Below are 14,489 nucleotides of genomic sequence, written 5' to 3'. Positions count from 1 at the left end.
GACGTTCCAATTTCCCACAAACCCGCCAGAAATGACAAAAATCCTTCTAAAACCCTAAAACGTCTCTCTCCCTCACTCTCTCTAAAGAACTGAGAGGTGGAAACGAATCTCCATTTCCATTTATTTTAATTCACAATAGATTTTCACTTCACATCTTGTGGAGTCGAGTGAGGCCCTGAATCACTGTTGCTCCAATGGCGCTCACAAGCGCCAGTGAGTTGATTATCTCATACTCTTCGCTTTCCACTGGGCTCCGTCACAGCACATTGTCTCGAAATGTCCTCAATACTTGGTTTTCTCCAAACGCTCTACGAAGAGACAGCTCAAGACGACCCCGTTCAGGGTTTTGCTGTGCTTCTTCGTGCTCGTTCGTCCCTGTGGAGGCGGCTAAGATTAAGGTGGTGGGTGTTGGAGGGGGCGGCAACAATGCTGTTAATCGCATGATTGGCAGCGGATTACATGTGGGTTTTCTTTAAATCTTAGTAGTCTCTATTTACTATATTCTCTAGTGTATTGTTCTAATATAGTTACTAATTCTCGGCTTGGGTTTTGCCATATGATTCAATTAGTCTTGTAATCTGGTATTTTTTTGGAACCCATTTGCGGATGTTTGTAGAACAATATAATGCTCGTGCTTTTGTTCTCTATATATTTTATTGTAACTGTTTGCCCCTAATTACTTTTCTTCTTGTAAGAAAATGGATGGAATCAACTGTTGAATTGAATGTTGCTAGAGATGGTCAATTTAACATTGAATTAATTAATTTAGAGTTTACGTGTGTCTTAAAGTTATCAGAACCATTCATAGAAAGGATCAGTGGTAATTCTCAAAATGTGAGTAAAAAGAGGGAAGAATATCAAGAGGCAATGTTTTAGGTTTTCTTTCTAGTGTCTGAAAATTATTATTGCTTAATTCTGACTTGACCTATATAGAACTCCTTGCTCCAACTATTTGGGGCAGGCAACAAGAATCCTATTTTGCCATCTTGCTCTTTCCATGCCTTTTGCCAATTTTGTTTTATTTACAGGGTAATAACCAGTATGGGTTTCAAAAATCAGCATTGCCATATGCACAATAGTTATAACTTGTAACCTTACAATAGTGATAACAACAATAAATAATATGTATAAATAATAAATTTATGTCATTAAAATATGCTAATGCCCTAAAGATTTTAGTCATTATTTCTTGATTTCTACACATTTGTTCTTTTTTTATTTGTATACGAATAGGTACTAACATCAATATCCCATCCCTATGCATATTAGGGTGTTGATTTCTATGCCATAAACACAGACTCTCAAGCTCTATTACAGTCCGCAGCTGATAACCCACTTCAAATTGGAGAACTTTTGACTCGTGGACTAGGTCTGGCACTCTCAACAATATCTAAGAATTCTTCAGTCAAATCTTTAGTTTAAGTTTGTGTTGAAAACTTTGGATCTTACAATCTGGCATAAGGGGGTGACAGTGCTGACACCACCCATGATTAGGCATGTGGTCAGGGTATCATCACCATCAATGCGTGCGTGTGTGTGTGTGTGTTGTAATTATGCTTCTACTTTACTATATATTTTGTAGTTATATTGTGTCCTTTGATTTGAGTTGCTTAATAGAGATGCAGGCACTGGTGGGAATCCACTTCTAGGAGAACAGGCTGCAGAGGAATCAAGAGAAACCATTGCAAATGCTCTTAAGGGCTCAGACCTTGTTTTTATAACAGCCGGAATGGGGGGTGGCACAGGTTCAGGGGCAGCTCCGGTTGTTGCCCAAATATCAAAAGAGTCAGGTTATCTGACTGTTGGCGTGGTTACCTACCCTTTCAGCTTTGAAGGACGTAAGAGATCCCTGCAGGCAGGTGTCTTCTTGGTCTGCATTTGAAACTATAAGAAAGTGATTGAATGTCAGTTCTCTATTGTGTATATTCTTGACCAACTTCCAATTCATAGCCCTGCCTAACATATGACATTCATTTATCAAAACATATATAAAAAAAAAAATGGCAGTGAGTCCAGGCATCTGTTATATATTTTTTTTTCTTGCATAATTTGAATACAATTATTGAATTGTATTTGTGTCCGTTCTTAGATTGTTATCATATGCTTAAAAAATTATATTATGATTTTCTGCTTCTGTTTTCATTGAGTAAGGTGTTTTTTGAGAAAGTTTTGGAAAAATTAAATTTCAAGGGCACTGTTTATTCAGGCTTTCTGAAAGCATTGTTGACAACCAAAAATACACTATAAAATACAATTTATTGGCTCTTACTTCCTTATCTTTCCTTGGTCTTTCTATTTGCTGCAAAGCCATTGCATTGTGTCTAGTTACTCTGAAAAAATAATTTTCTATCAGAATTGCGACAAAAAAAATACACATTTCAGTGATGTGAGTGTGATTGGTGGAAGCAGTGGTGACAAAAAACAGTGGAGCAGCATGGTTGCAGCTGATATTGCTGTGTTTGTGTGCTCAACAGTTGGATGGCCCATAAGTTCTCTTTTAAGGATCCACATGCACTGCTTCTCCAAAAGAAAAGTTTGACTACAGTGAATAGGTGTTATCTGTGCTTCAAAGAAGTGGAATCGGTGAACCACATCCTTCTCCACTGCTCTTGTACTAGGAATCTCTGGATCCTAGCCATTTCCATGGTCAAGCAGAAATGGGTCATGGCAGCTTCAGTTGAGGATGAGATTTGGGCTTGGAAAGGGAACCGCTCCAACAAGTCCAAAAGGAAGGCTATCTCCCTGATCCCCCTTGCTATTTTTTTGGGCTGTTTGGAAAGAAAGGAATAGGAGGGCTTTCGAAGAGGAGATTTCTTCATTGCAGACCATCTCAGATGGCTGGTTGGCTATGATCTCTGGTTGGCAGAGTGGATTGTCTGGGAGAGATTTGTCTGTTATTCTTGGTTTCCTTGATGTACACCCTTGATTGGGGTTTTTATTTTGTTCTTTTGCTGTTCTTTCTGTACTTTTCGGCATCCCCTTGATGCCCTGTTTTCTCTAATGAATTTCCTTTTCTTTGCTGATAAAAAAAAAAAAAATGCAATGCTTCAGTAATATGTACTGTAAAGATATTGTATTAGGTTTATGATGTTGCAGCCATATGTCAATTATTGTGCATCATGTTCTGAAGTTTTGAACGGCTATTTTCTTCATTTTCAGGCATTGGACGCCATTGAAAAGTTACAAAGGAATGTTGATACCCTTATTGTGATTCCCAATGATCGTTTGTTGGATATTACTGATGAACAGACACCCCTTCAGGATGCTTTCCTACTTGCTGATGATGTTCTCCGTCAAGGAGTCCAAGGAATTTCTGATATAATCACTGTGAGTGACTTATATTTCTGCATCTACTTGTTTTCACCGCATGTTTTTAATTGTTTACTGATAAATATGCAAGAATTGAATATGTTCTCAACATGTATTTGTGTGGTCATTTGGGTAATAAACAGTTGGGTTTAATGAGATGTTTCAAGTATTGGGCTATACCTATACCTTGTTGTATCACTATATGTATCACCAAAATTGAGCCCAAATTATGCATTTTTTTTTTTTTTTTTTAAAAGGTAGATTGAAATGTCCATATTTCCTTCAATTTCACTTGTGGATAAATTGATTTTTTAAAATTATTTTTATTTTTTGCTCTGTACATGCATTGCTTCTTAGGCGTGCCAAAATCTATTTTTGGGCCTATTCTCCATTCCCTAAATGATTTTGGATGCCCAAGTCCCAACCTTTATCTCCCCCCTTCAAAATCAGACGTGAAAGTTTTCTCTCATCCGGCTCAAGTAGTTACACCAAATAAAGAACAGAATTTTCTCTTGATGAGTTCATCCTTCAGACAGCCCCTTCCCCACCCCCTTTACACAGCCCCTCGCTCAATTGTTGGAACGCAAGGTCAAATTTTCAAAAAAAAAATAATTGTTGCAAGGTCAGTGCCAGGTCAAATCAGGTGAGTCCCCATGTGGTAATGCCCTTTGGACCTTCATTCAACTGAAGGTGGCAATAGGGTTTTGAGATGTGACCTGGTTTTGTTCTGTTAATGTATTTCCAAAGTTCAACCTGCAAAATAATCCATGATGTTTAAATAACTTTAGTATCCTTCTTTAATTTTGTAGATACCTGGACTGGTTAATGTGGATTTTGCAGACGTAAAGGCAGTCATGAAGGACTCTGGAACTGCAATGCTTGGAGTGGGGGTTTCCTCCAGCAAAAACCGTGCAGAAGAAGCAGCTGAACAAGCTACTTTGGCTCCCTTGATTGGATCATCAATCCAGTCTGCTACAGGGGTTGTGTACAATATTACTGGAGGAAAGGACATAACCTTGCAAGAAGTGAATAGAGTGTCTCAGGTATGGGTGGATCTTTCTCATTAAATATGTTTAAGGCATCATTTTTCTTAAAAATCAGTTCAAAGTCAATGACTTAATTACAAAATTAATTTTTTGATCTGGCTGCCTAAATTGTCTGCATGTGCATGTAAATGTAAATGAAACATTCAGTACACAATGCTTGAGCACCATCGGGGGTCTGGGGTTGCATGATGTGCATGGTCTTACATCCCTACGTTGTCAGCGTTTTGGTGATTTGGACCTTTAACCTTTGGGTTTGGATGTAACGCCCTTATCACTGAAAGCTTGCCATCACCTGAAGTTTTATGCAAGTGTCTCTTATTAATATTCTATATAATGTTTCTTATTGTGCAACATAAACATTGGTTTCAAAATAAAATGCTGTATATTGAGTTTTATGCATGCAGATATCTACATGCGTGTTGGGTGTACTACTTCTCTAATTTGTTGTTCAAGCTTTGCAGTCTCTCTTTTTTTTTCCTTTTTTTTTTGATAGAAAAAGAAATATATTAAGAAAGAGAGTAGAGAAATTTACAAGCTAGGGGAGTACAAGAGATCCTCAAGTCCTACAAGAAAAGAAGAAATAAAAACCTATAAAAAATAAATAAAATAAAAACAAATAAAAACCAAAATAAACCCTAATTAAGAAAACCTCTCTTTAAACCCTCCCCTCATAATTGATAGAACTTCGAAACCTAGCTAATTCCCGCTGAACTTTTGTTGATTAACTTTTAGCTCCATCCGATCAAACTTCAATCCCTCCATAACCAGATATCCACAAACCCATTTTATCCAAAAGATTTTGAGCCGCTACATTCAGATCACTAATCTTCTCTACAGGAGTAGGTAATATCCTGTCTTTACACTGGTTACTCACAGCAACATAGTGCTCTCTAATCTTCTCCACATGAATAGGTAGTATCACATCCTTATGCTGATTACTCAATCAAATCCTCACCCAGCACCCCTTCAAAGATTAAAACATTGTCTAAACTTTCAAGCGGAGAAGGGGGCACATAAGAAATATCCCCCAATATATCCGAAGAGTCAACCATACTCCAAATTTTTATGTATCTCATCCAACAATAAACCACTATCACAAGCAAAGTCACTATCAAATTCACTATTCTTATATGAGACATCCTCCCATTTTTTCTCCCTCTAAATTTGATTCACACTTTTCCCCTTATCAACCTTAGTGCAATTTTGAGATTCCTCAACATAAAAATTCCCATCATCATCTATTTTTTATAAATTCTTCCACCCCCCGCCACATGGGTTTGAATTCATAGAATTGTTAACAGGCAATTTTTTCTTATCTTTCCCCACCTTCCTTATTGATTGATGCTTGTAAACCTTCATAACCACATCCGTCTTATATGCATTTTTCATTCTGTAAATTCCTAGAAATACTTACCTCTTGACTCAAATCATTAATAAGACTAATCAATCTGTTCTCATGCTGATTGAACTGCCTGCTCCATCTGAGATATTCTGTCTCAAGCCAAACACCCCACCATCCTCATGTTTATCCCTTGAAACTTCTCAAGTCTTGCTACTGCTTAAGCTTCCGTAGAAAGAAAGCAGTGACTTTTACCATGATGTTGAGCAGGCTCCTAGGCTTTGAAAACATCAATTAGAGTATGAATACGGACCTGATCATTACAGTGGCCCATCTTAGAAAAGGAAGAGGCCTCTTTTTTTTCCCAAAAGACTATTGATGCCTGTCTCTTTGATGCATTGGGTTTGCTCAAAGGCTCGGCCCATCTTCGATAATAAATGGGCTCCTCCTTTATCAAATAATTGGACCAAATCTAAGACAACCAATAAGCTCCCTGGCCCAATCTGCATAGTCTCATCATCCCCAAGAGAAACCCTAGCAGCATCTTCCACCTTTGCAACCCCAACTGAAACCCTAGCCACCTTCATGATAGGAGTTACCATCTCCGAACGAGAACTAATGGCTTCTAGAGCAAATTCTTTGGATTGCAGATTTGCAGCTCACCTCCATCGAGGGCAGATCTGTCCTTTCCCTGCATTGAGGACCTGACTCAAAGGCAAACCTGTGCTTTTATGTCATCCACCTTCTCGCTGTTAACCTTCGACTCTACCACCATCCTCCTAGTGGAGACCCTTAGCTGCCTCACAGAATTCATTTTCAAAATTTTGCCACCCCACATCTTTAAACCCACCAGGAACGAAATTCGAATACCTCTTTCCTTTCCATCCCAACCCTAACTCCAAAAACTTCCCTACCTTTGTTAGAATGATCGATAACCAAAATCATACGCTACCCAAATACACCATGTGAAATCCTCTTCCTAAACAACAGAGAATAGACAACCCATCACAAAAACATTTTGCAGCATCCGAAGGAAGCCTCACCCACTTGTTGCAATTCTAGTTTTGCTCAATCAAAAACAAATATAGTTTCTCCCTCATTTTGTCTAACCTCAGGCTAACAGCTTTCCTTCGATCTAAACCAAACGCTGGCGTAAATCTACTGAAAGAATTATGAGAGGCTTTCTTTGGTTAGGGGTAGCAGATTCTAGGATAATTTGGTGAGTTGGGAGGTGGTTTGTAGGACTAAGAGGGAGGGTGGTTTGGGTCTTGGAAATTTGGTGTCTAGGAACATGACTCTTCTGGTTAAATTGCTCTGGTGGTTCCTATAGGTTGGTATGGGTGAGCATAATTTGGTTAAAACCGAATTAACCAAGCAAATTCGGTTTGTTCGGTTCGGTTCGGTTTTCATTTTCGTTGAATTTTTGTTTTCGATTTTTGGGTTTGATTAATTCGGTTAACCGAATTAACTGAATAGTATAAATTAATAATAAATAATTATATATATTATACGTTAAGATATTTTGTATATTTTATATATATATATATATATATATATATATTAAAATATTAAGTCAGTTAACTAATTTAATCGAATTTGGTTCATTCGGTTTGAGTTCGGTTAAATATGGAATTTTGGTCGGTTCGGTTAATGAGATTTTTTAACCAAAATTTTTTGATTAATTTGATTAATTAACCGAATTCACCGAATGCTCACCCCTACAGGTTGGTGTTGCTCCATCTTGTCTTGTTGGCACACTAGACAAGTTTGTACATAGAGTTCTATGTTGTCCCTCATCTTTGGCCAATAATAAGAATCCTCCATGAGCATAGTGTATGAAGGGTCCCTAGATGTCCAGTCCATTTGGAGTCATGACACGCCTTAAGAATCTCTTTCTATAAGTTTCCTCACTTGGGCACATAGATGTGACTCCCTTTAGTGAAGGGTATAGCATCCTTCATCTAGAACAGCCACATCTTCCCATCTTTAACATAGTCGATCATGGTCTTGGCTAGAGGATCATCATTCAACCCCGCCTTGATTTGCTCCATCAAGGTGCTTTGTGGTCTACTACTAGCTACCAACTTACCCTTCTGGTTTAGTGCATCTACTACCAAGTTAGCCTTACCTGATTTGTACTCAAGCACATAGTCAAATTCAACTAAAAAGTCTTGCCACCTCACTTGTTTTGGGGAAGCTTTTTTTTTTTTTTTTAAAGTAAGGAAGGAGCTAGTAGCAACATTGTCGGTCTTCACCACAAATCTTGTTCCTAATAAGTAGTGTCTCCATGTGCGAAGGCAATGTTCCACCATGGTAATTTCCTTCTCTCAGCACCATTAAGTTGTCAGCTCTTGTAGGCGATAGGTTGCCTTTCCTACATTAGCACCCCTCTAATAGCAAAATTTGATGTGTCAACATGCACCTCATATGGTTTGGTGTGGTCAAGAAGGGCTAACAATGGCTTCTTGATGATGACCTACTAGAGTGCTTCAAAAGCCTTAATACATAAATTGTTCCACTCCCATGTTTGGTCCTTCCTGAGTAGGTCTATCAGGGGTGTTGCTAAGGTTAAATATCCTTTGATGAACTGTCGATAATAATTCACCAAGTCAAAGAAGACCTTAATTCGGTCAATTCTTTTGGTGGTTCCCATTCTTGGACAGCTCATACCTTTGCCTTGCCTCACCCATGCGAAGCTTCCTATCTTCTACTACGTGGCCTAAGAATGTCACCTCATCACAGGCAAAGGCACACTTTTCCTTCACATAAAGTTCATTCTCTTTTAGCACTTGGAGGACTTGTCATAGATGTTCTACATGTTCTTCAGGGATCTTGCTATACACTGCAATATCACCTAAATACACCACAACAAATCTATCCAAGAAGGGTTGGAATATCATATTCATAAGAATACAAAAAATAGCATGAGCATTTTTAAGACCAGAAGGCATATCCAAGAATTTATAAGAACTATATTATGTCACGCATGTGGTCTTAGGTTCATCCCCTTCAGCAATCCTTACTTAGTAGTATCTTGAACTCAAGTCCAACTTGCTAAACCACCGTGCATCTCCAAGTTGATCAAGAAAATCCGCAATTAATGGAATGGGATATTTGTTTTTCACTGTGATCGGCAAAGAGAGCCATCTTGTTTCCTTTGAAAGAGAGTGCACCATAAGGGCCTTTTGATAGTTGTATGTAACTTGCATCCAATAGACCTTTAGAGTTGCTTTTGAAGTTCCTCTAGCTTAGGAGGAGCCATTTGATATGGTGGCATGGTTGGAGGTCTTGCACCATGTTCCAACTCTAATCTTATGATTTACCTCCCTCTTGGGTGGTAGCTTCTTCTGCAGCTCCATTGGCATTACATCCTTATATTCAAGGACGTGTTGGATCTTCACTAGTAAAGTCTCCTTTAAGCATGGAGTATAATCTTCTTCCATTTTTAAGATTTCTAGATATGTTGGTTCCTTCCTCTTTACCCCTTTAGAGAGTTGCATGGCAAAAAGAGATTTGGCTTTAAAAGATGCTTCATAGTGACTAGTACCACCCATGCACTTCCCTCCTTCAAGATGCACATAGTGTTGGCGAAGGGTAGTGAAAGGCCCAAACACCATCTAGGAACTCCATCCCAATGACTAAAGGACTATAGGGTAGCCACCCATGGATACCCATTGATAGATCTACCTCGCCACACTATCCCCTAAGGCATAGCTTTATCTCACATGCCACACCATAGATGGGCGCTCCTTTCTATATTTGATCCCAAATCGTTCAGCTTACTTTACCTTGATGAAATTGTCAGAAGCACTCGTATCCACCAGAGCACGAATCTGTAGTCCGTTCATCCTAGTATTCACATGCAAGCAACCCTTCTTCTTGGTTTTGAGTACCTCAACCTTGGCCTAGATGGCTTTCAAGAATTGTAATGACCCCATTTGTGTCTCCTCTTCTTGTTGATCATCCTCCTCTTCTTGAAGCAAGGCAGAGAGTTTGTTCCTCTTGGGGCACTCCATCGCTCGATAAGGGCCTTCACAAAGGAAGTAAGCAAACTTTTGGTATGTCACCACTGCTTTTGTTTCCATTGTTTGTTTTGCCTTTATTGCTCACTTGTGACTCCCTTCCTTTGCTTGGCTTCCATTGTATCCTCCACCTTTGCCCTTGGTTGGATTGGACTTCTTGAATTCCAAAAGAGATTTTGCCATTGCTACTGCTGAAGCAAGGACTTGCACACCCTGCCTTTGTAGTTCCAATCTAGCCCAGGGTTGTAGGTGATCCATGAATGCAAAGAGGGATCCTTCTCAAGCATGTTTGGGATTTCAAGCAGGAGCTCGAAGAATTATTTTACATAATCTTGAACATTCCCTTTATGTGTAAGCCATCGAAGCTTGTCTCGACCTTCATGTTCCACGTTCTTGGGCTAAAATTGCTTCTTGATCTCCTTCTGTAAAAATATTTCAAAATCCTTTACTACTCACCTCTAACAATTGTTTAAATATTTTAGTTTGTTTTATTAATTGTTATGAAGTAGTTTTGACCGTTGTTGTTAACCGTTTTTGTGACCATTGCTATTGACCATTTTGTGACCATTGTTGTTGACCATTTTGTGACCGTTGTTATTGACCATTTTTTAATAGCTATTTGTATGTATATAACTTGGGGGTAGGTATGTATTGTGAACGTGATTTGCTACGATTTTCTTCCTTACAAAATTTTTTTTGTTGTCAATCTGATGATAACTTCTTTTTTTATGGTCAACGTTACCATAATGTGTCTGGATTAACCAAGTTGTGTTGTTCCTGTCCCCCGATTGGTGAGTGCATGCAAATTGGAAGGATTGTTGTATCTTGAAGGTAGATGCCAACGAGCCTTTTGCACAAGATTGGAGGGGCGAAATCGGAGTTTTTTCCCGATTTATCTTTTTTTTTAAGAAAATATATTAAATAATACCTTTTTTGGGAAAATAATTTCCGAAATGACTCTGACGTAATCTTGCTACTTGGCCCAGTAAGATTTGTTTAAATTTCACTAGACCAAGGAGCGAGATTTGGTTGGGAAAATTAAACGCATGGCAAATCTCGCTAGTTCATCCAACAAGATTTGCTTCAGAATAGCTCATCCACTTGCCATTGACAGCTGACACACGCATGCATATATGAACCTGATGCCTGACTACCTTTTCTACGTGATGCTCCCCATGCCATTGCAAAGGCTACTCGGCTAGCTAGCAGATGGCTGCAGCTAGCTGGCTCCACCCTTCAATTTAATTCTTCTTCTTCTACCTCCCTATCCCTTTAAGGCTGTAACCCTCTCTTTGTAGGCATGCAGTAGCTGAGGCTACTCATCCATCAATCCGTCCATGTTAAAAAATTGTAAAACAAAGTGCAAAGAAAGCTATTAGAGCATAAGGGAAGAAGATGGTGATGGATGGATGCATGCTTGGATTTTAAGTTCCTACAACCCAAGTCAAACCCTCCCAACCCCTGTTAGGTTGTTCAGTTGGTGCATGACTCTCAATCACCCATACGCATTTTAATTAATTGACACCCCACCCCACAATACTCACTTCTGTGTATATATATATATATACACGTAGTCTCATCTCATGTAACCAGTTATTTGTTTCACTTCAATTTATTTTTTAATACTATTCACATCTTATATTTCTTCCTATTATTCTCAAATTTTGATTCTAGACATCATTAATATTTGAATTTTTCATATTTTAATCTTATTAAAATAAATTTTCATTTTCAAAAGTATTTAATATATAGAAGGAAAATATAACGGAAAATGAGTTTCCTCCTCCTTTTCCTTTCCTTTCCTTTCCATTACTCAAATCCTTAATCCAAACACACCTTTAGGTGTAAAACACTTTTCTAGAAAATACTTCGTTTTTTTAATAAAAAAAAAAAAAACTAAAGCATCGCATTTATCCTTTGTGCTCGGAAATTTAAAAAATGGTTTGATTAATTTATCAAAACCTTTTCTCTCAAAATTTTATTTCCATTTTCTCAAATCTTCATTTTTGTTTTCAATTTTTTTCTTCTGTCTTCAAAGCCATATTACTATTTTTCAAGCATTTCAATATCATTTTAATTTTCTTTATTCAATTATTTAATTTTTCTTAAAAAACATAATTTGATTCTTGTAAAACATTTACTTTAGATTTCATTATAACATATTTAGCATTATAGACAAGTAAATTAATTCATAAGCCTTGATATAATCTAAATTACACCATAACAAACGAGGAATTAAAAACTTTATTTTAAAAGATAGGTTAAAAAAGATGTATCCTTGTGAACATCTCTATCTTTTTCAAAAATATTTTAAAATATTTTTAATTGTAAAAAATTCTAAAAAATATTTTTGTCAGTTGAATTTTAGCAACTGGGATGTTTCCTACAAGCCTTTTAACGTTAATAGTTTTACAAGTTAAATTTGAGTTTTATAATTTTTAATTAGTAGTTTGTAAAATTAATTAAATTTTCATTATTTTATTATTTTTATATTTTATAAAATTTAATATATATTAAATTATACATATTTAATATTATTTTATAAATAAAGCACCATTTAACATGCATCCATCCATCACCCTCTTCTTCCCTTACGCTCTAATAGCTTTCTTTGCACTTCTTGCGTTTTACAATTTTTTAACATGGATGGATGGATGGATGGATGAGTAGCCTCAGCTACTGCATGCCTACATTAATGAGGGGGATCAGCCCTACAAAGATAGGGTTACGGCCGTACAGGGATAGGGAGGTAGAAGAAGAAAAATTGAATTGAAGGGTGAGCCAGCTAGCTGCAGCCAGCTGCTAGCTAGCCGAGTAGCCTTTGCAATGGCATAGGGAGCATCACATAGAAAGGGTAGCCAACGGCCGTCAGGTTCATATGTATGCGTGTGTCAGTCAACAGCGGGTGGAAGAGCTATTCCGAAGCAAATCTCGCTGGATGAATCAGCGAGATTTGTCACGCGTTCAATTTTTCTAACCAAATCTCGCTACTTGGTCCAGCGGCAAGATTTAAACAAATCTCACTGGACCAAGTAGCAAGATTAAGTCAGAGTCATTTTCGGAATTATTTTCCCAAAAAAGGGTATTATTTAATATATTTTTTTTTAATTCGGGAAAAAACTCAGCGAAATCTTCCCCAAGGGGAATGCTATACACACCTCAACCATGGAAGCCTCAATGTCCCTTGAGTTGAGACTTCTCCTTCCTTCCCTTGTCGGTATCCTCATCCCGTCCACGTTACTCTCTTGCATTGGAAACACTAAAGTTGGACATCTTGTCTAGTCACATCCCCATGTAACGTGCTCTAATACCACTTTTCATGGGCTTGGAAATTTCCACCAATTCCAGTGCAGCACTTTGATACTCTTAGAAGACTTGGAGTGTTAAGTGAGCCTTAACCCACTCAAAGCAAAGAATGAAAGCAAGATAGGAGAAAAGTGTGAATAAGAATATGTAACTCACTTTGCTTGGATGATTGCAAAAGAGATTTTTACCCTATTTATACTACCCCGCCTTCCTAACCAATGGTGGAGATCAATTTGATTCTACGTCTACAATGAGCATCTAGAATGCTCCATGAAAATATTTAAGACCACCTTTACTCTACTAATTACACCTTGTAGATGTTTCTCTAAGAAGACTCTAGAGACTACAATAATTACATGTGAAATTGCACATTCTAGATGTTTCCTCAAGAAGAAACTAGAGACCAATCCACTTAATTGTCCATGTAATGTCCATATAAGTATTCATGTGGCGCCATGTCGCCCATGTGTTGGCGAATGTGACATGACATATTCAGTTGGCAAAACCCCAAAGAAAATATTAACTGTTAAAGCTAAAATAAGCCTGTTGCGAAGTCATTTGAGCATGTTCTGCATAGCATGTATCATTGAACAATGAGACTATTATTGATTTACCCCATGATGAATTATGAACTATATGTGTCAGGACTTGAGAAAATGGGGATTTCAAGTTCAATGAACATTTAATTGAACTGTGCTTTTGCATTGAAATTTACCAGGTGAATGGACATATGATGTTCACAAACATATTGGTGTAGAGAAATTATTGAGATTCATGTCTCCTTAAAATTGGTCCTTACAGCTGCAGAATGATGTCTTCTGTACCGAAGATTTTGGGAGGATTTTTGGATGATATGTTTGATTTAGTTTTCAAGAATTTCTTTTCCAATTATCAACCCATATAAATTATGCAAGACTGTTGATACGCATACATATTTTTTTTCTCAGGTGGTTACAAGTTTGGCTGATCCATCTGCCAACATAATATTTGGGGCTGTTGTGGACGACCGCTACAATGGGGAGATTCATGTGACCATCATTGCAACAGGCTTTTCGCAGTCGTTTCAGAAGACACTTCTAACAGACCCTAAGGCAGCTAAGCTGGTGGAGAGAGCAGGTCAAGAAAACGTGGGACTACCCCTTCCCCTGAGGTCGTCAAGCTCACCGCCTGTTGCTCCATCACGACCACCTTCTCGAAAGCTTTTCTTTTAACCCTTCCTAGTCCATTACTCTTTTTTTATTTTTTCTATTTGGTGTGAATTGGTTTTGTAATGATCTTTCTGTGGTAGTAACTATTTTGTCCTTTCTGGGTCTTCTGCTCTTTCATCACTTTATGATCTTTTTCCCCCTATTCAAATGCCGAGTTCAAGAGAACAAAAATTATTAATCATTGAGTTCTTTATAATCCAGTTAGTCTCCAAGGGGATGACATGCCAATTGTGGCTTTCCTTGTATTAGGAGCGTAACC

The 14,489-nt window shown here is 37.8% G+C and overlaps 1 protein-coding gene across 1 annotated transcript; it reads left to right on the top strand.

The window, feature by feature from the left end:
* On the top strand, positions 1 to 14,426 carry LOC131164691 (cell division protein FtsZ homolog 1, chloroplastic). Its single transcript, XM_058122085.1, has 6 exons — positions 1 to 461; positions 1,270 to 1,369; positions 1,626 to 1,855; positions 3,160 to 3,327; positions 4,119 to 4,352; positions 13,970 to 14,426. Exons 1-6 carry the CDS (start codon positions 195 to 197, stop codon positions 14,231 to 14,233), a joined length of 1,263 nt encoding a protein of 420 aa, XP_057978068.1. The 5' UTR covers positions 1 to 194; the 3' UTR covers positions 14,234 to 14,426.
* The last annotated feature ends 63 nt before the right edge of the window (positions 14,427 to 14,489 follow it).

This window comes from Malania oleifera, chromosome 1, assembly GCF_029873635.1.
Source record: "Malania oleifera isolate guangnan ecotype guangnan chromosome 1, ASM2987363v1, whole genome shotgun sequence".
Classification (NCBI taxonomy): Eukaryota; Viridiplantae; Streptophyta; class Magnoliopsida; order Santalales; family Ximeniaceae; genus Malania; species Malania oleifera.
The sequence above is the reverse complement of the archived record's forward strand: the minus strand, read 5'-3'. Positions and strand labels throughout refer to the sequence as shown.